This window comes from Sinocyclocheilus anshuiensis, unplaced genomic scaffold (assembly GCF_001515605.1).
Source record: "Sinocyclocheilus anshuiensis isolate Anshui unplaced genomic scaffold, SAMN03320099.WGS_v1.1 scaffold85, whole genome shotgun sequence".
Taxonomy (NCBI): Eukaryota; Metazoa; Chordata; class Actinopteri; order Cypriniformes; family Cyprinidae; genus Sinocyclocheilus; species Sinocyclocheilus anshuiensis.
Genome location: NW_015536800.1, coordinates 4,178,030 through 4,198,669, shown reverse-complemented (window position 1 = coordinate 4,198,669; position 20,640 = coordinate 4,178,030). Strand labels below are relative to the sequence as shown.

The following is a 20,640-nucleotide window of genomic DNA, read 5'->3' as shown; positions in this document are numbered from 1 at the left end:
CAGCAAGCACTAGTCATATATTTGAATGTTGAGCAGCGAGCTCATTGGCTACCGATACAGGAGAGAACCAATCATCTGTGCCAAGTGATAATAATGTCATTAGGTCAGATTGAGTTAGACCTATCGGACTGCGCCATCTAGAGTTTCATGCCAGAACTCTGTATTAAATTTACTTTGTTAGATGGCTAGTGAACAAAAAAGCTGCATGGACACAAATCAATCTGAATAATTTGATTGAACCGGTGCATTGAATTGAACCATTCAGGTGAACTGATTCACTGAAAATAATCATTTTTTTTAAATGCTTCATATAAGACAGAGAAAGAAGATATTTACCCCACAATGTTTGATTAGTACCTCAAATTGTTTGCCGCTTTGTATATTACACCTTTACTTGTTGAAAACTCACTCGCAACTGCAAAACGGTTTTGAAAACAACAGAAATACTGTCATTCAGAAGCACGGAGGTTGACGGATGTTCACTACTTTTAGTAAGCTACTCCCCGACACTGGATGTTAATTATGCCTTTGTCACAGAAAGGGCCTATTCTCACAGTGGACGTCATGAGATGAACATAGATGATGAAGGCTTCACAGAGATGAGCGATTGCGTCTGAGAGGAACTGAGAATGGGGGGCGGACTGAAAGAGTGTAGTGTGCTCTGCCTAATAACGCCCCTCTGTGTCACACGCATACACACACTGAGGCTATTGTCACAGCAACCGCAGCATGTCGTGAGACATTCTGTTTAAATTTATGTGTGTCACAGGGGTGTGTTCGCTGTCTGGGCCGCTGAGTGTAGGTGTGTACGAATTTATTGTTTCGCGTTCAGAGACTGTGAAAATCGCATGATTAAGTATTTTCATCTCACCGAATGTCACCTCAGTGACAAGTTTCTGACAGGAAACAGAGCCAGGATTGCTTGTGCATATGTTCGTTGGCAAAGCTGCATGTAGCATAACTGACTAAAAATGCCGTCATACATCTGCATGTGAAAATAAGTCATCCGACACGGGACATATTTATACAGCTCATTATACACACATTGCAAGACATCCTTACTCACTTCACTATGTATTTTTTATTTTTTTTTGTGGTGTCTGTAACAGAACTGCTTTGTTTGATTGCTGGTCAGTATAAAATGGACAATAAGGGACGGTGTGTGTGTGCATGTGTGTGTGTGGGTGTAGCTTTTTGTCACAAGTGGGTATTCATTAAATTTCTCTGTCTCACCATAGATATATACCCAGACACACACATGTGAAATTCATATGCACAACACACATACATATGAAGGCAAGGCTGTAGCTGAAACATCCTGTTTACTCCGTAAAGCACAATGGAGACTTTTATGTGGAAGTCTGAGACGATGATGAGGGAAAAGCCATAAATATCACCTCCACACACATACAGTGCTTGCTAACATCAGGACACCCTCATTAAGTGAGCATTGTTCTCAGCGAAACGAACCAGGAAGACAAGAGACGTCTGTCAAACATGCACCTAATCATTATCTTTCATTCAGTCAAAGCCCAATCACGTATGGATTAGTTTGCCTTCCACTCAAGAGCTTAATCTGTCCCAAACGCCGTGTGGTTGGTTAAACAGCTTTGCTTCTGACGATGCACTTTGGTTCCTCTAGGAATTAAGTGCTTACACTTGTTTGACTTTGACTCAGCTGTGGCGCTTTGACTGAAGTCAGATGTCTGGCTTCATTAAACTAATTATAATGGGGAAAACTCACTGTAAGGTCACGCAATGTGTATAAAAGCCTTAAACAAAAACTAAAATTTAAAATGTGATGAATATATAAGAGCCAGTGGAAAAGGCAGTAAGCAATGTTACTCTAGGAAATTGTGTGTGTGTGTGTGTGTGTGAGGGTGTATAAACTCTTAAATATACACTTATTTCAGCAGTCATTATTCCAGTCTTCAATGTCACATGATCCTTTAGAAATTATTCTAAGTATGCTATTGAAACAAGTTGCTCAATTTTTTCAAGATGAAAAAAAAAACACATTGTAGACATTTTTTTTTTTTTTAGGATTCTTGGTTGAATGGAAAGTTCAAAAGAGCATCATTCATGTGAAAGAAATCTTTTGAAATCTTATTATATATGTCTTTACTGTCACTTTTGATTATTATTATTATATTGCATTTTATAATGGTTGCATTTAAATCAATACAAATCATTTGTATTGATTACTGTCAGTGTAAATGCTGTCAGTGTGAGAAAGGATAGACTAATGAGTCATTATGCAAATACTATACTGACATCATGGCATATTTTGAATCTTGAAACTCTTTCTTTTTAAATTTCTTAAGAAGTATAATGTTAATATTCTGATCCCAGAGTGCGCATGATCCAAGATTTCAAATTCTGCTCATTCAGAATTTGCTCAAGCCTTCAATCCCTATCCCTTTTCTGCTTCTTAGCCTGTCCCCTCTAGACTATCAATAAAAATGTCAAAAACAAGTTTTAAAAATAGTATAAATCTCACAAAAATCTAAATATACGGCAGACCTGAGGCACAATATTATTATTAAAGAGTGTGTAGGAAAGCACTGATGTCATTCCATTCACAGCATGCTTGAGAAATTGACAGTGCTTGATTTTGTCCACTAAGGGGCACTGGTGCCCGTCTTCCTCCGTGACTTTGTATTGCAGTCAGTTGATGACCCTACTGCAACAGTTAATGTGCGCTAATCCACCCTTGTATATCTGTGTGTGTTTGTGTGTGAGTGTGTGTGTGTATTCTAGCGCAACCACTTCTTACCTCTGTTTGCTCTCTGCTCTTCTCACGACACACTCTCCACCTCTCTCTTTCTCACTCTCTCTCTCTCCGTCTCTCTCTATCTCTCTGCAGTGCCTCTTTCACTGCATGGTGATTATTATTCCTCACACAGACTCAGTGCTGATACTCAGATACTGCTGAGGAGCCCTGTAAATCACCTGGAGCTGAGAGAGAGGAAGAAAGAGAAAGAGAGAGAGGATGGGAGATATACAGAGAAAGATGAGAGAATTCAAGGTGGGCTGAATGAACGATCGAGTTTGAAACAGCAAGGGAATTGAGGGAAGAAAAAGGGATGAGAGTTACGGATAAAGAGGAGAAACAAGGGAGAAGGAAGAGAGCCGAAAGAAAGAGTGAGGGGGGAGCGTTAGTGTAAAATGCTGCAGTCAGAGTGAGCCGTGGTGCAGGATGATCATCGGGAGTATCTGTCACGCTATTGCAGAACACATACGCATCTCTGTGACCTTTATCCCACCGCAGAAATGCCAGTCCGGTGCACACGTTCACTTATCCTTCTCATGTCATTGAGCAGGAGACGTACAGGAAATTGTAAATGATGTGTGCGTCTGTCCGTCTATCTCCGTCCTACACAAACTTACGCTTGTCAGTTTGCCACCTGCTTGTATTAATAACTGTCAGTGTTTGCTGTGGTTACACACAGGCGAGTGAAATTGTTTTCCACAGGACAGGCATTTGATTGAATACTAAACTAAAGTAAACCAACAATGGCAAATTGTCTCTCTGTGTGAGTGCAATTTTACATCCTTCTTTAATGCCTTTAAGCCCCACATTTGTAAATACTTGTGTAGTCTATTGCTGCTTTTTGGGCAAGCAGTGCTATTCCAGAAGAAAACTTTATTGCCTACAGGCGGCTCTTTCATAGCTCAGGACAAAAGAAACCCCTGTTCTGAACCCCTAAGACTTTCTTCCTTCCACTAAACAGAAAAGAAATCTTTAGGAACAATTTTCAAAGAAAGATTAATTCTGATTCTTTCATTGATTTGTTTAGCTGTCCCTTCAGCATGAGATGCTATTACATAGGTGAATACATTAGCAGGTGCAATACATTAGCAGTAGGTGGGGACAAGTGCATGTACTTTTGTGCATTAGGAGTGAGTGAGTCATTGAATAATTAGCACAACATATTTGATTTAAAAAATTACTAAAACAAGTCTACAAAGCTTTTGGCAAATTTAGATGCCCCGGTCCTTTTCGTAGACTAACAAGATTTAAAGGGGTCATATTATGTTGCTAAAAAGAACATTATTTTGTGCATTTGGTGTAATGAAACGTGTTTATGCGGTTTAAGGTTCAAAAACACATTATTTTCCACATATTGTACATTATTGTTTCTCCTCTATGCCCCACCTTTCTGAAACGCGTCGATTTTTACGGAGCTCATCGGTCTGAAAAGCGAGGTGTGCTCTGATTGGCCAGCTATCCAGTGCGTTGTGATTGGCCGGATACCTCAAGCGTGTGACGGAAATGTTACGCCCCTTACCATACTGTGATGCCGTGTCCCGGCGCGACGAGACAAAACCAATAAAACCCATTACAAACGAGGCATTTGCAGCATCCAGTGGGGACATAATTACGGATTATAATGACTTATACTGTCTTTTTACGTGTTGCGTTGCATCACGCCGCGTAAACATAAAACCATGTCTGCATTTGTGATCGGAGGAATGACAAACAACAAGTGCTACTCTACACTGCTCAAAACTGCCGAACAAAGTATTTTCGCTTTCGCAACGAAACACACAGTCTTCACAACATGGCGGCGGCGGTGGCAGCAACAATAAAGTTACGCCTTCTTTCTTTGCGTGAACATTTGAGCGGTATTATGCAAATATTCCCACATCATGACGTAGACATGTGGGGGTGTGTTTAAACAAGGCGTTTTAGGAGGGCGTGGACCAGTCTTAACTTTTATAAAGAATATCTCTTTGGGTTTGAGACTTTAGTCTTTGCAACTTTAAGGGTTTACTATTATAGGGTCTATTCACGAACAGCTTGTAACACTCCAAAGAGAAAGGAAAACTTGAAATCGCATTATATGACCCCTTTAAACCATTTCAACATAGGCAAAAAAAAACAAACTTGTCTCTACATAATTTTTTTGCAAAATACGTACTTGCACAAAAAAATCACTTCACTTTCCAGCTGAAATAACCACTAGTGCCAGTAAAACAACAACAAAGTATTATTACAGGAGTAAATTGTCATCTAATAAAGACATTTTTTTGTGGTTCCTTTAAGAATACTATGTTATGACCTCAAAACACTTTTACCATAGTGCATTGTTTGTAAACTAATTGCATCACATAACCAGCTACATATGTATGGCTTTTCTGACATAGTAAACTTGCTTGGTAGCTCACCTGGTACAGCACTGTACTTGCTCTCGTAAGAGCCTGTGAAACACGAGTCAAGAAAAAAGTTCAAAGACTTGTAGAAGCAAGCTAAAATGGCATGGATGCTTCAGCAAATGCATTTTTATCATATTAATTTTTGCTTTTGTTAACGTAACACGTTTAGGGTTTAGGGTTTAGTACAAAAGCAATGTGATATCATTTTGCATCGTGACATTTTTTAATGACCCTGGGTTGCACCGTTTAGAATCGCTTTGAGCCTCATTCTCATATGTCCAACCAATGATATTATTGTATGATTGTTATTATATGATACTCCTTTACAACCCACACTTGAATGTCACTTGCTTATTCAAGAATCATTCTTTGAGGGGAGATAAAGCAGGCGTGTGATTCATAAGGGAGAGTCAGTACATGAATGAGAATGATTCAACAATGAACAAAATATCATGAGTAGGGATGCATCACGCCGTTGGTTCTCTTATGAAACATGACAGGGTTGTCATTTTTGTGTTAACTAACCCTTTTAGGTCTCTATTTTGGAAGAATTTGATGAGAAATGTTTATATTGAAATCTCTGAAGACTTCATGTTAAAACTTTTATCTGGGCAAATCTGAGATTTTGTTGAAACCTTTTGCTACCTAGATGAGAGAGGACAGAATAGACTAGAAAATAATTTTAATAGAAGAGAAAAATTATAATTTGGACAAAAATGCAATGGAATATGCGGGATAGTTAACAGGACAGTTTGTGCACACTAATCATGAATAAAACTGATTTTACAGTTAATGGCAGAGGCCTGGGGGTCTCTTCTGTGCTATTTGAATGATGTCACTAATTGAATGTACTTAGTTGGAACGCACTATAGATCCATATCCAAATCAGCTCGCCTGAATTATTCATTGTATGCGGCATGCCCTTTCAATATGCAGAGTCATGGAACGCAGAGGAGAGGCTAAGCACTAATTAATCAGGCCTCGTTAATTTCCCTTTGAGCTGTCAGGTAAGAGTGTTTCTCTCTAATTATGTTGATGACTGCGGAAAGCAGACACACATACACACACTCAGGCCTGAAACCTCACAAACAAGATTGTTAGATGTGCATGCACACCGCTGTAGATGTGGACACACACACACACGCGCGCACACACAAAGGCAGGCAGGCGGTGATGCACACCTGGTTTAACAGACAGTCACATCAGTAAACATACACAGCCACAGTTGGATGTCATGCTGGAAAGGGAAAGGAAATGGCCTGTGTCAGATTAAAGGGTTGTTTTTTAATGTTTGCCGTCAAAGTCCATTAATATTCTATCAGCTCTGTTTCTGCTGCTGGTGCACTGACTGGACCCCAGCCAAGACCCAAGAACACACACACACACACACACACACACACACACACACATTCAAAAGCCCAACCTTTGTGACTTTAGCCAGAGTCTGCTTTTCACACACATTCACACAGCCAAACCTCTGTGTCTTTAGCCAAACTCTTCTCTCACAAACACAAACAACCACAAAGCCAAAAGCTTAACCTCTGTGACTGATGCACTCTCAGTTTCTGTCTCCCACGCACACATTATGCCCCATCATATTGCGACAATATGGAATAGCGTGTGTGCTACAAAAACTCAAATTATATACTCTAATTATATACAAATTAGTATACTGTAAAACATTCTATTTTTCATAGATAGCAGTGTAACATGATATACAGGTGCAGCTTATTAAAGAGCCCAGTGGAACATTTTGTTCAAATGTTTACTCAAATGTTTTATGGTACAGAAGATAATGAAGTTCTATGTTATGCTTCACTGGAGTATAAGATTTGTTTCAGATGTACATTACCGTTCAAAGATTTGGGGTTGGAAAGATTTTTTTAAAATTTATTTTTAAAAATATTTTTAAGTTGAAATATTATTACAATTTAAAACAAATATTTTCTATTTTAATATATTTTAAAATGTAATTTAATCTTGTGATGCAAAGCAGAATTTTCAGCAGCCATTACTTCAATCTTTAGTGTCACATGCTCCTTCAGAAATCATTCTAATATGCTGATTTGCTCCTCAAACATTTCTTATTATTGTCAATGATGAAAACAGTCGTGCTGCTTAAATATATTTCTGTGGAAGCTGTGATAATTTTTTTCCAGGATTCTTTGTTGAATAAAAATTTCAAAAGAACAGCATTCATGTAATATTGTTAATGTCACTTTTGAACAATGTGATGCATCTTTGCAAAATATTATTATTATTATTATTATTAAATCTCACAACTTCAATTTTTTGAAGAATAGTGTATTTTTTCTCATAAAGAGACATAAAATTAGACACAATTTTTGACTAGCATTTATTTGGCTTTGGAAGAATATAAGACAATCTCATATGAGTTATTGTTGAAATCTATTTACTTTCCTTTCCTGAAATTCTAGAAGAGACACACTTGAGATTACAGTGGCCTTTTTCTCAGGGGGGAAAAAAATCATAGAAGCAAGAGACTTAAGTAACAGCTCCATTTATTCACCATTTAAACTCACTTAAGAGAAACAAAGATATTAAAGAGATCTCATTTGTGATTTTTTCCCCCTTCTTATAAGAGACCTTCATCCACAGGTTAGCAAGGCTTTAATTGAAAGCGTTGCTCAATAGATAATACACAATGACAGTGAGAATCACTCTTAAACTAAGCTTAATGATAACTACTTAGAACAATGGCTCGCTATTTGTCAGGGAAACTGCGACAAACCTTGAGACAACCCTTTAGCTGCTTTCTCACACTCATAATAGGGCTAATTACACTGTTTCTCAGCCAAAGAAGCTAAATATTCAACTAAAATTGATTCTGTGCAGCTTATTTGGAGCAACCTATTGTATAGCTACATTACTTATGAAACCTCAAAAGTGAGTAGGTGAAACTCAATTCAGTGGGTTTCTAGAAACCCTTCAGGCAGTTGTGTGGATAAAATGATGCTCTACAATGTTCTGAAATGTTCTTCATGAGCTACTTTCTTAAGCAACTGATTTAAATGCTGATATCGTTCTTAAATATGAAGTTAATCAATCTTCATCAAACAAATCAAATGAAGCCATTAGTGTAAATGCGGGCTTGGGTAATTGGTATACAGTGGCAAACATAAGCCAGCAGTGCTTGGCAATTCAACATGAAATCTGCCGTAATCTGATTGGTTCCACTGTGTCGATAAGACAATGCAGCAAACAGGCTTATATTCCCACCCATGTTATTGAGCCTCTAGTCCCACCCTCATACAGTCAAATGAGTCAGTGTACAGTTCTCATAGAAAGCAATGGGTTTCGTTGAATTATGATGACTTTGGGCCAAAATACTGTATATAGTAGAGTTTATTGGTAGAACTGATTAAAAAAAATAATTCCTGTAGCTCAAACAGCAGAGCATGGTTTAGAAATAATACGCCTTTCATAGCGTACTAGTATTGAAAAAAAAGGATTTCATAGGGCCCTACAGAGGTCATGGGTTCAATTCCCAGGGAATGCATGAGCTGAAAAAAGTATACCTTAAATGCACTGTAAGTCGCTTCAGATAATAGTAGCTGCAAAAAGTATAAAAATAAATGCGATGTCACCAGTGAAAGTTCATAAGGCTGTTTATTATTCTATACTGACTGAATATGATTAAATGGTTAGTTGCATTTTTTAATTTCCATTCATGATTGTTTTCCCCTGCTGTTTATAATCAGAACAGACCTGTAACCCATTTCTGGGGCACTACGCACCAGTTGAGAAACCAATTATATAATGTATCTGTAACTGCACAATGTTTTGTCTCTCTAGCGTCCAGGAGAGCTGCGTTCGATGTATGAGTTAGACCTGAGGAGATCCCCAGTCTTAATTGAAAGGCAGAATTTCCGAGAAATGTGAGGAGTGGAGTTAGTAAACGATGGTGGGGAATTATGGGTCAATAAAACAGCTTTCCACTGAGACTTCCAGCAAGGGTCAAGGGCACTACATTGATTGGCTCAACATAAAGCTGAGTAGAGTGTGTGTGTGTGCGTCTCTTTACGTGCCTCCAGAGATGCACACAGAGAAAAGTGCACAACAGTGGAACGTACAAAGACCATATTAAAGATTCAAAGAACTTCTAGGAATGACTGTAAGCATTATCATCAAATTATCACGCATTATGCTCCAGATACAACATAGAATCATTTGAAAATTATACTTTATATTGAATACTTAAGGAATAAAAAGAAGAATGTAATGTACAGTATGTGTGGTCATTTTTTAAAGGGGTCATGAAATGCAGTTTCAGATTTTTCTATTATGTTTCTCAAGGTTAATTTATAAAGTTTGCAAATTTGTTGCACCAAAGAAGGTCCAATTTTTGTAAAAATTATAATTTTTCCTCATTTTCATTCTGTGAAACATAATTTTCAGGGGCGTTACCTCTTGCAGAATCGGAAGTAAACGCCCATTGCTATGATTGGCTAACTTCATCATGCCGTATCTATGCCCTCCTTTACTGCATGTTGTGTTTGATTCTCAAGATGAAAAGTGCTGTGATAGAGCCGTGTGTTTAAACACGAGGCCGAAGAAATTAAAAGATGACAACAGTAAAACACTAGCTACACATTGTGTGAAGGGTTAATATAGCAATGGTAAAACAAACTATAGATATTCAATTCAAGCAAGTATTTCTTGGTCCAGGTATATAACAGTATTATTAGCAACACTCAAACAATGATACACTTGGAGTCTTAAACACTGACATTTATTACAAACACAATGCGAGATTAAAAATAAATGTACTTACCTATGTTGCTTCCAAGGACAAAATGCTTGGCACTTCCGTTTCTTTCAATAAAAGGTATTGTGTAAAGCATGATTAGAATAATTCACAAAAACAGCCCATTGTGAAATATGAAGAACGAACAAAAATCTTTCAGTGACTCCGGCACGTCATTAAAAATGCAGTAGAAATGCATGGCATTTCTATGCCAGAAATGCCATGAATTTCTAATGCTCAGATCTTTATGAAATCTAGGCAAAGATTTTGGAGGTGGTTTACATCCACTGACAGAACAATGTCTTAATCTAACAGCAGTATTGTTCAGAACACACCTCCTTGATTACATACGACGATGATGTATGTTAAGGAGAATCATGACGTCATAATGCTCCCTATTTCAAATCCGGACGTTTCATGATGGTAGAAAAGAATAATTCATATTTTAAACTGGGGAGATGGATTTGAGTTGTGAAGCTTGCGGTATGTTTTTGTTGTGGAGTACCCTCTTATATGTGTAATTGTCAAAAACATTTTGATTCTCCATTCATGACTATTTTATATATATAAAAAAAAAATCAGTTTCCAGATCAGGCTTGCCGTCCCGCAAAACCTTTCAAGTGTCAGAACCATGTCAGGCATCGGCTCGCAGACAAAACAGATGATTTGTTCTATTAATGTTCATTTGTCGCTTGCTACATTTGACACCTGACACCCATAAAGTCTGATTCATCACCCTCTCTCCTCTCTGTTACGATTCCACTTCCCCCCAGTGAAAAATGAAACCATCAGTTAATTACTCTGTTCATTTAACGCGCTCTCTCGCTCCCGTTCTCTCTCTGTTCACATTGTCTTGATTAAGGCAGACACCGGAGCATATAAATGTGCTTCTCATAAGGCAGTTCTCCTAACAGCTGTCAGTCATTGCTCCAGTAAACACTGAAGGGACAATGTGGGACTCGTTTGGATGGCTAGACTTTCCGTTCATTTCTCCTTTCGGTTTTGGGCAGCCTCAATGGGACTTTATGATTTTGTTTGAGACTTTGAATGTGCTGATTTGCTAGTGTGAGATTAGGTTGGGGAGATGGAGTCACACCTATAGATGAAGCCATAAAACACATGCCATAAAGTTTTCCATGGGGTGTAATAAAAGGTGTTGTTTCTTATTAAATTTGTAAGTATATTTTTATATTTTCTGAAGAAAATGTGAGTGGTGCTTTCCAATGCAAAACTTGATACTATGGTTGCAGGGTTAAAACTGCAGCTTGGGGCCCTGATATACACGACAAGTTATTTTTCATTATAACTTGATTCTGTCACACCTGTTCATTCTTCAATTTTGAGTATACCGGAGCCTTAACTAAAGTTTAAGTGTCAATTTAGTATAATTGAGATACTATTGTAGTTGTTATTAATATTTTGAGTTTTTAATCTTAATATGTTTCAAGTTTTAGTCATTTTAGATTTTTTTTATATCTGAATTTTTATTTACATTTTTCTATCTATCTATCTATCTATCTATCTATCTATCTATGTATCTATCTATCTATAGTCTGTCTGTCTGTCTGTCTGTCTAAGAGAGATCATTGTGAAATCAGATCAAACAAAGGTCATTTACAGATAATCTTCACTGATGTAATACCTACTGTCACCTATCATGTTTTAATCCCATGTCTCTCCGCAGCCCCTCAGAAGAGTGACATTTTCTGTGGTGAGTCAGGCTCCTGATCAAGGCTGCTATGATAGTGGAGTGGAGGACTCTGAGACCCCAAGCAGCAAGAGTTTTCTATCTATCTATCTATCTATCTATCTATCTATCTATCTATCTATCTATCTATCTATGTATCTATCTATCTATAGTCTGTCTGTCTGTCTGTCTGTCTAAGAGAGATCATTGTGAAATCAGATCAAACAAAGGTCATTTACAGATAATCTTCACTGATGTAATACCTACTGTCACCTATCATGTTTTAATCCCATGTCTCTCCGCAGCCCCTCAGAAGAGTGACATTTTCTGTGGTGAGTCAGGCTCCTGATCAAGGCTGCTATGATAGTGGAGTGGAGGACTCTGAGACCCCAAGCAGCAAGAGTTCCTCTGGACCCAGACTGGGATCTTTACCGCTGCCTGAGGATGGATATGAAAGGACAACACCAGAAGGGAGCGTAGGCGAAGAGGAGCATGTGGAAAATGGTAAAAAGCCATCTGTGAGAAAGGTCTGAGACCACTAGTGAAAAATGAAGCGCATATGTTGTTTTTTGTTCTTCTTTTGCTTTAAAGGGATAGATCACCCAAAAATCAAAAACTCAAAAGAAGATATATTGAAGAATGTTGGTAGCTAAACAGTTTTGGTTAACTTTAACTTCCACTGTATAGACAAAACACACAAAGACAATTCTCAGAATAGCTTATTTTATGTTCCACATAACAAAGACAGTCATAAAGTTTTGGAATATTATGAGGGTGAGTAAAATATGACAAAAATTGCATTTTTGTCTGAACTATACCTTTAATGACAGCAACACTAGAGTTGCATGAATATTAGTCACGCATATATGGTATTATATTATTTTATCATGATGGAAATTCAAAACTCCAACATTAAAACACTAAAATCATGCAGTAAACATAAATTAAACAACATAAGATGTAAAATAAATGTACATAACTGATAATGTAAAACTAAAAGGGAACATAAACTTTGTTCAAATAAAATACTAGGGATGCACCACCAATACCACTTTTTCCAGAACTGACCAATACCGATACTTTTATTTTTTGTACTTTCTGAGTACCGATACCTGTATTTTACTGGTTTACAGGTAAACATACTGGGTACAGAAACTAAAAGAATATGTATGTGAGTTGGCTTAGTTCATTTAGTAAATAGATACTTCCTTCAGTTATTTTCACACTTAAGTATGTCACATTAAAATGTATTCTAGAAGCTTTTGTTTCTTTCACTATTCTTCTTCTTCTTCTTTTTTTGCTCTATGGTACTTTATAAAAAAAGAATATGTATGTGAGTTGGCTTAGTTCATTTAGTAAATAGATACTTCCTTCAGTTATTTTCACACTTAAGTATGTCCATTAAAATGTATTCTAGAAGCTTTTGTTTCTTTCACTATTCTTCTTCTTCTTTTTTTGCTCTATGGTACTTTATAATTAAGTTAATAGCACATTAGAGCTGCTCCATTGCAGTGGCTTAGTACTGTAATCATGAGTACAGGTGCGCAGTATCGGGCCCTATGAAATACCATTAAATGTCTCCGGGAATTGTGAGAATATCAGTTTACATTTTATTATATAATGACTTGTGTTTTTACTTATAAAATCTGTGCATTTAACAATGTTTACTGTAAAATTAGTTAAAATGTCCCATTAGATCTACTACAGTTTTTCACGGTATATAGTAAAGGACCTTGCAATTAAACAGTTTTTTACTGTGGCATTTTACAGTATTTTTATAGTGTAGAGTGATGTTCAAAAGACCACTAATGACAATTGTTTTATTTATTTTTTTCTTATTTTATACCATGTTCTTGTTATTATGAATTATATTTTCAGCAATTGAAAGATTAACATTTAAACATTTTCTTAGAATTTGGATTGTTCTCGTTTTGGTTTGTCCTTCTCCTTTGTAGTATATTACAGCAGTACTCAAACTGACATGAACCTGGTCCCAGACCTTTGGACGCCACTGTAGACAGACAGAGTCATTTATTCTCCAGGGACATCATGAGTGTCTAAAACTCGACAGTCTGAGCAAAAAAATTTGACCTATGACCTACGCATATTTCAGTAGAGACAGTTCCCTGACAGGATATCCTAAAACTGCCTCTTTTTCTGTTCCTCAGACCCCAGGCAGCTCCCTGACGTGGCTCTGACAGGAAAGTGCACACGAGAATGTGATGAGTTTGGTCACTCTGACACCTGCTGGATGCCTGTGCAACCATCACCACGCAGACGCATGGAACCACCCCAACTGTCCACCTTCGCCTCGCCCGGCGATAACAACAACAACACGGAGGACGACAGCGACCGAGAGGAAGACGGAGATGGAGGTACGGATAAGAGCAGCGGAGGAAGCGAGGAGGTCCGGGATTCGCTTGCAAATGGAGATCCGCTCGGAACGCTCAGCCGTCGGGACCGGAACAGGAACATGGGCGACCACAACCGTAATCTCCTGAACCGGAAAATGACCTCGGCATCCTATGACACGTTCAGCAGCGCCGGCTTTGGCCGTCGTCCGGATGAAGAAGACTCACACCCCCCAGAGGTCATTCCGCTTACGAGGACGGGGGGCGACTATAAGACCACCTCGTGCCTCACTCTGTCTCGCAGGGAAGTGTACCTGTGAGCTGCAGGCTGCCCTCTTGCCACGGGACGGCCCAGAGCAACTTCACTGCATCGAGCAGGAGGATCATCGAGAGACTAGCGCATACCTGTTCAAAACAGGTGTCTTCTCCTTGCCAAAAATGTATCATCTGTTCATTTCTCTAGATGCAAAATATCAAAGTTGAGGAGAAAAGTGAATCATCTTTTATTCTTTCATAAACTTGGATAGACTTTGTCTATGACAAACATTTGCATGTTAGGCCTCCCACAGACAGGGGGCGATGTGGGGACTGATGGACAAAATCCAATCAGAGACCACTTAAATGGATGCTCATTTCATCCAGTTGTGGCACTTCATGAAAATAAAACCATGTAGCATCAGGAAAAAGGAAATCGTAACCAATCATAGGGCGACAGCGGCATCTAAATGTTAACTAGTTTCCTGTTGCTGAGCCAATACAGTTATTTAATTACAGTCACATGGTAAACAGTAGACATGTAAATTCTTTCATCACAGACTTTTAGAGAAAGAAAAAAAAAGGAAAAAAAGTCCGGTCATCCATTTTTATCATTTGTAAAGCTACTTGTTTTTCTTTTATTAACAAATATGTGAATATACTGCAGCTCTCAGTAGTGCTTCAAAACTTTCAGATTGAATTCTTCACTATTTCATTGCTTCTGTAATGGAGCAATTATCACAATGACTGTTAAATTGCCATCCCATCAGATCTCAGAGTTGAAATCAGCCAATTAAATCATGTGACACATACTCTATACACAGCACAAACACACACACCCACACACACACACACACTGATACATGTCTATATCCATTTAGTGCAGATATGTGTGTAAAAGTGTATGTACTGTATAGACGGACATTTTGGCATACCTGAGGCTTTTTTGAGAAACAGTTTTTTGAAAGTAGATGTAGCATTTTTGCCTGCTTGATCTTCAGCTAGTATATAAGACACTGGAGTGTATTTGAATAATTAATCATCTGTGTAAAGTGCATACACAGGGGCATTCAACAATGTTTAGATACATCTATACTATACTATAAACGACAAATATACTGCATCTCATCCCTTTTAAGTAGAGCTAATATTTAAACCAAATTTCTTTAAAGGCAACACTGCATGAGGATAAGCTAATGCTTATTTTGTTAAATAAGAATCAGATTTTTGTTGTTTTTGTGAGGATATAACCTCTTTATGAGGGGAGTGTGCGAGTTTGTGTGTGAATTCAAAGCGAGGTCGGTGAAGAGCTAGATCTTTAATTTAGCCGGAAATTACACACACACAACGTAGTTGTTCAAATACCTGTATTACAGTTCAAACAAATCAAGACATTTTAATGAGTCTTTGTTAATCTTACGGCAGCCTCGTCCAGGTCTTGGCATCTCATCAAGCCTCTGGAATTTTCAAATTGAGTTTAGTAATGGCTTTTTTTAGCTCTTGATATGCATTGTAAGTACAATCTGATTGATAAGAACAAACTGACATGTATTTCACCAACTCTCAGGAAACTTGAGATTCAGTGTATGTTCTCGGCCCATTATCAACGCTGAGCTAGTCTGTGCTCCGAATTTGTCCTCACAAGGCCATACTGTTGGAGAGCCTGTTTTCTCGCACTTTCCCCTTTTCAGACTCACCGTACCTGTCAATGGTGTCCGAAGTGTGCGTGTTTCCTGGCTTCCCACGGTGAGGATTGCAGACTCATCCCTTTCACTTCACGGAACAGCCTTGGGTCTGGAGCGGGACTGGTGGACTCCAGTCCATCTATGCCAAAATCTGTCTAGCTTTTCCAGTTTTACTGGAAGCACTGGTGCACAAACTTACCTGAAAAAGACTAGCCCAGAACCTGCAATTCAGTGCCTGGATGAGAGGAAATTGCTGAACTGGCCTATACAGGGTTTGTGAAACCGGAGGACTCGGGAGGAGGGAATCTGTCTCTAAAGATGCCGTGTTTCCTTTGCCAGGTTTATAGGCTAAATATGCTGTTATACAGCAGTCTGTAAGTAGTGTACAGTATGGGGTGCATAACGGACTACATATATGAAACCGTGTGTTTTCTTTTGGGTTTTTTTTACTGCACGTTTACCTAACAGTTCAACTCACTTACTGCAAAATGGGGAGGGATGGGGAGGGCAAAATAACATTGTGTCTAAAGCGTAACATTCACTTGAACTTTTTTATGAGATAAACACTGAACTCATGTACTCGCCCAACATCCACCATTTTACTGCTACCCTGTAGAGAAATGACCACTGAACTTTAACCTGAAAGGCATGTTGACGGTCTTTAATCCTGCACCTGTGAGGAAAATGTTTTTTATTTCTCTGTTCTTATGCTATGTGAAAGAGGAGTTTTTGAAGCTCTCTCTCATGGAGCGTTCATTGCATTTGTTATGACAAATAACAAATCAAAAGGGGTTGGAATGGTTTGAAAGTTTGGTATGTGACATGTAAAAGTTTGATTTTGACATTAAAACACCTTTAAACCGTGTTCTGCTTTCTTTTTCACTCTTGAACTTACAGTTTGATTTATTTTGCGCATATATTGATTGCATATTACTGAACAGTGATAAGGATGTTTCTTTTGCACTCCTGCGCCCTGCTGGTAAGAGAGAAAATTACATTCTTTATGCTGTACACTTCACATCTGCTGAGCGTCCTCTCATGTTAAATTAAAACACATTTGAAACTCTGTTTTTACACTTTCACTTCTTTGATTTAACATAATTCTGATTTGTTATATTAAACTTTTTATGACACAGATTAGTAATTAAAGGGCTAACCCACCCAAAAAATGAAAGTTACCCCATGATTTACTCAACCTCAAGCCATCCTAGGTGTATATGACTTTCTTTTTTCAGGCAAATACAATTAGAGTTATATTTAAAAAAAAAAATGTCCTGGTTCTTCTAAGCTTTATAATGGCAGTGAATGGCTGTTGATATTCAATAATCCAATAGAAGTCCAATAAAGTGCATCCGTCCATCATATATCTTTAACCGAAGGATGCATACATATATATTGTATTAATTATTTTTTTTTTTTTTTTTTTTTTTTTTTTTTTTTTGGTATCCCTAGGTTAAAGATTTTGTAAAGTTTTTAATGGAATGATATGCAGTGAGTCAGAATCTTAGTTAGCCAATCAGAAGGATTTCTGCCTATCAATCATTTTGCACAGTCGTAGCAGGTATATACAGTATGGGAAGCTGGAAGCTATGAACATGAAGTAGTTTTCATTAGTTTGGAAGGTGAAAAATGTTTATTGTCAGCAACAGCTTATATAGCCAAACGTCCTTAAAGAATAAGATGATAGAGTAAAATAAAGTGGCCATAAAAGAAGCAAGATAACAATGAACATAGGTAAAGCTTTTCATTGCTGAGGAAAGTGAGGAATGTAGGCCTACTTGAAAACGGATGCAGAGCTTGCTTTGCTTCTGCTTAACAGGGTTTTGGCCTACAAAAAATAGAATGTTGGTAACCAAACAGTTGATGGACTCCATTGACTTCTATAGTATGGGAAAAAATACTATTGAAGCCATTGGCTAAATGTTTGGTTATCAACATTCTTGTTCAACAGAAGAAAGCATACAGGTTTGGAACAACATAAGTAAATGATGACAATATTTACATTTTGGGATGAACTATCCCTTTAAGGTGCGGTCATATTTACCATGATTTGGAGAATTCTCACTGGCAAAATGCAGTCATTTCAATAGGAATCCAGCCAATAAGGAATTTTGTGTGAGGGCAAAAGTTTCCACGAGTTGGTAACACAGATTCACCATGCTGACCAACAGAAGCTGCTTGGTTTGAAAGCGACCGCTGTCAGCTGTGCTTCATACATCACTGCAGTATTGGTAACTGACAACTGACTTTTTTTGGCTGTGAAATTTCACTATTGTGACCACAACTTTACAACACTTTAACGATGTTATTTGCATATGTATTGCATAATAAATGTTTGTCCATGGTTAAGTTGCCAGATAAATACGCTAGTTGCAATTTGTTAAACATTTTAACTGCATCATTAAATACTGAAGCTAAACACAGCATGTGAAAGTTTCATCTGTACAAAGTGCATGTACTGTATATTTAATGGGCCAACCACTATTTATTTCAGTTTAGTTTATGATTAGATATCTGATGCCGACGACTAGTTGTTATGTCTGGACACTTTCACAATGTATCCATGGCATTGTATTTCAGGGTTTGCACTAAAAAAGTTTTTCTCTCAAAACTACATACAGATTTTTTTTTTATTTTTTTTTTATTATTATTATTTCTTACTGTTAATATTCATTTTGTGGAGTCTTTATTTTCAAATTTCCACAGACCCCCTAGCAGCCCCCCTAGAAGCCCAGTTAGAAATCCCATGGTCTTTAAAGTTATACCAAGGTACTGGCTGATGTAATAGAATATCTAACATTTTGAGGAACTCGCCTGAATTAAAATCGAGGAACTTGCCCCTGAAGGCAGTTTCAATGAGCCAGAGTTCTTTGAAGAACAGAGCTGCTCAGGGAGGATGATGTTTTTCAAGGATTTCTTCGTCCCAGTGGAATATAGAAATGCTGCTCTAGTTATGGAAACAGCTCACTTTTAAAATTGTTATACTTCACCATTTTCAGTGTCCCCTTCATTTCCAATAACTTTAGAACGTCAGGGATGTCCAAACATTTCTCACTCCAGTTAACATTTTGTTCGCTCTGTGGATAGTCTAAGCAATCTGGAAACATGCCTAAAGTAGAATGAATATCAAACCAAGCATGCATGTTTCCTAAATTCAAATGTATACATGTATTTGGTTATTTCTTCTTGGCTTAAAAATAGTACAGATGTCTACTGCTTGCTCATGCACTGTTAGATTTCCAGAGTTACATTGGATTTAGATCGGGCCCCATCATGGGCTTATGTTGTGTTGACACTTTGAGTGTCTTTGAGACTTGCATATTAAATCTAGCACTTTCTACAAGACACATGCTTGTGGCCCTGTACACATTTAAAGACATTTTACAGTTGTTTATTTTGTGCACACTGCACCATTTTGAGTAACTTATCACACATTACCAGATCATTCTCCTGTCAACTGTATTTATCTGTCTAGATATTTTGCTTTCCATTCCTGTTACTTTTAGTGCAGTGGTTCTCAAATCACAGGTAGACCCTAAATAAGTTAAGTTAGTAGAACTAAAGAAATAAAATAATTATAATTCACAAAAAGGGATGTCATGTTATATAATTGTCTAAAATAATTTACATATTGACCTCCATTTATACTCCTCTGCCAGTTTACATGAAAACCAATGTCTAGTTGCCCACTAACTGTGTTGACAGAGATTTTGTTGACCATGGTAGGTGTTCATTAATTGAAGGCCATATTATTATCTTGAAGTTTATTCAGGACTAAATACATGGCAAAACCATTGGGTTTAAATTAGGGAACACTATTACACAACTAGTTGCTTATTAGCATACATATTACTAGCAGATTTTAGCGTGGTATGGATATGATAATGTGAGTACTGATGAACTGAGTGAGTATTTACGTAAGACATACTGTTGCTGCACAAATAGCATATATAATAACCCGGAGCAGATCTATACAGGTGGAGCTGGGGAAGGTAGAGGGTTTCAGAGGAATTTTGAAAGCACGCTGCGAAATGCTGAATAAATGCTAACTAGCCATTTAAATGTAAAGCAGCAAGCTTATTGCCTGCGTATACACCATGAACTAATAAGCTTGTGCAAAGTATTTTAACGCAGTGAATATCATTAGTTTGTGTTAAAGTGCAGGTCATATGGTTTTTTACAGTGTCCTAATGTTGTGTTGGAGCCCTTTACAACAGGTTTAAATGCATTTAAGGTCAGAAAACACTGTAATTTCCCCAGAATTATACATAGTCAGTTTTCCATGATTTCGAAACGGTTCGTTCGATTCAGTTCTGAGCGAAATGTCTGTAAACCCCTCCCTTCCATAAGCCTACTCTGCTCTGATTGGTCAGCTGGCCAAGCCTGTTGTGATTGGCACAAAGATGAGCACTTGAGCAAGTTAGCAAGTGCTGCCATGTGTTGCCAAGTCCGCGGTTGTTTTTGATGTTGCGGGTTGTAGCGACCCCAATAACGTCATATTTAGGCACTGGAATGCGAATTAACCAGGGGAACCCCGACTGAAAGCGTGTATTTTACACCCCAGAACGCAATTTTTAAAGGGGGACCACCCTCGAAACACGATTGGGCTAGTTTTGAGTAGCAATTGGGCGGGTTTTGTTGTGACGACCTGGCAACCCTAGCATGCACCTTTACATAAAACAATAATATAGTGCTCCAATCAGCAAGCGAATCGTGCCCACAGCTAAAGTTTAG

The 20,640-nt window shown here is 37.8% G+C and overlaps 1 protein-coding gene across 1 annotated transcript in view; it reads left to right on the top strand.

Annotated features, from left to right (window-relative positions):
• The window catches only part of LOC107656832 (protocadherin-7-like), a 37,879-nt gene extending 21,118 nt beyond the window's left edge, over positions 1-16,761 (top strand). The window contains exons 3-6 of the mRNA XM_016444784.1: positions 11,613-11,703; positions 11,835-11,845; positions 11,921-12,119; positions 13,784-16,761. Of these exons, the coding sequence (XP_016300270.1) occupies positions 11,613-11,703; positions 11,835-11,845; positions 11,921-12,119; positions 13,784-14,286 (804 nt within the window). The 3' untranslated portion in view covers positions 14,287-16,761. The remainder of the gene's footprint in view (positions 1-11,612; positions 11,704-11,834; positions 11,846-11,920; positions 12,120-13,783) is intronic.
• The last annotated feature ends 3,879 nt before the right edge of the window (positions 16,762-20,640 follow it).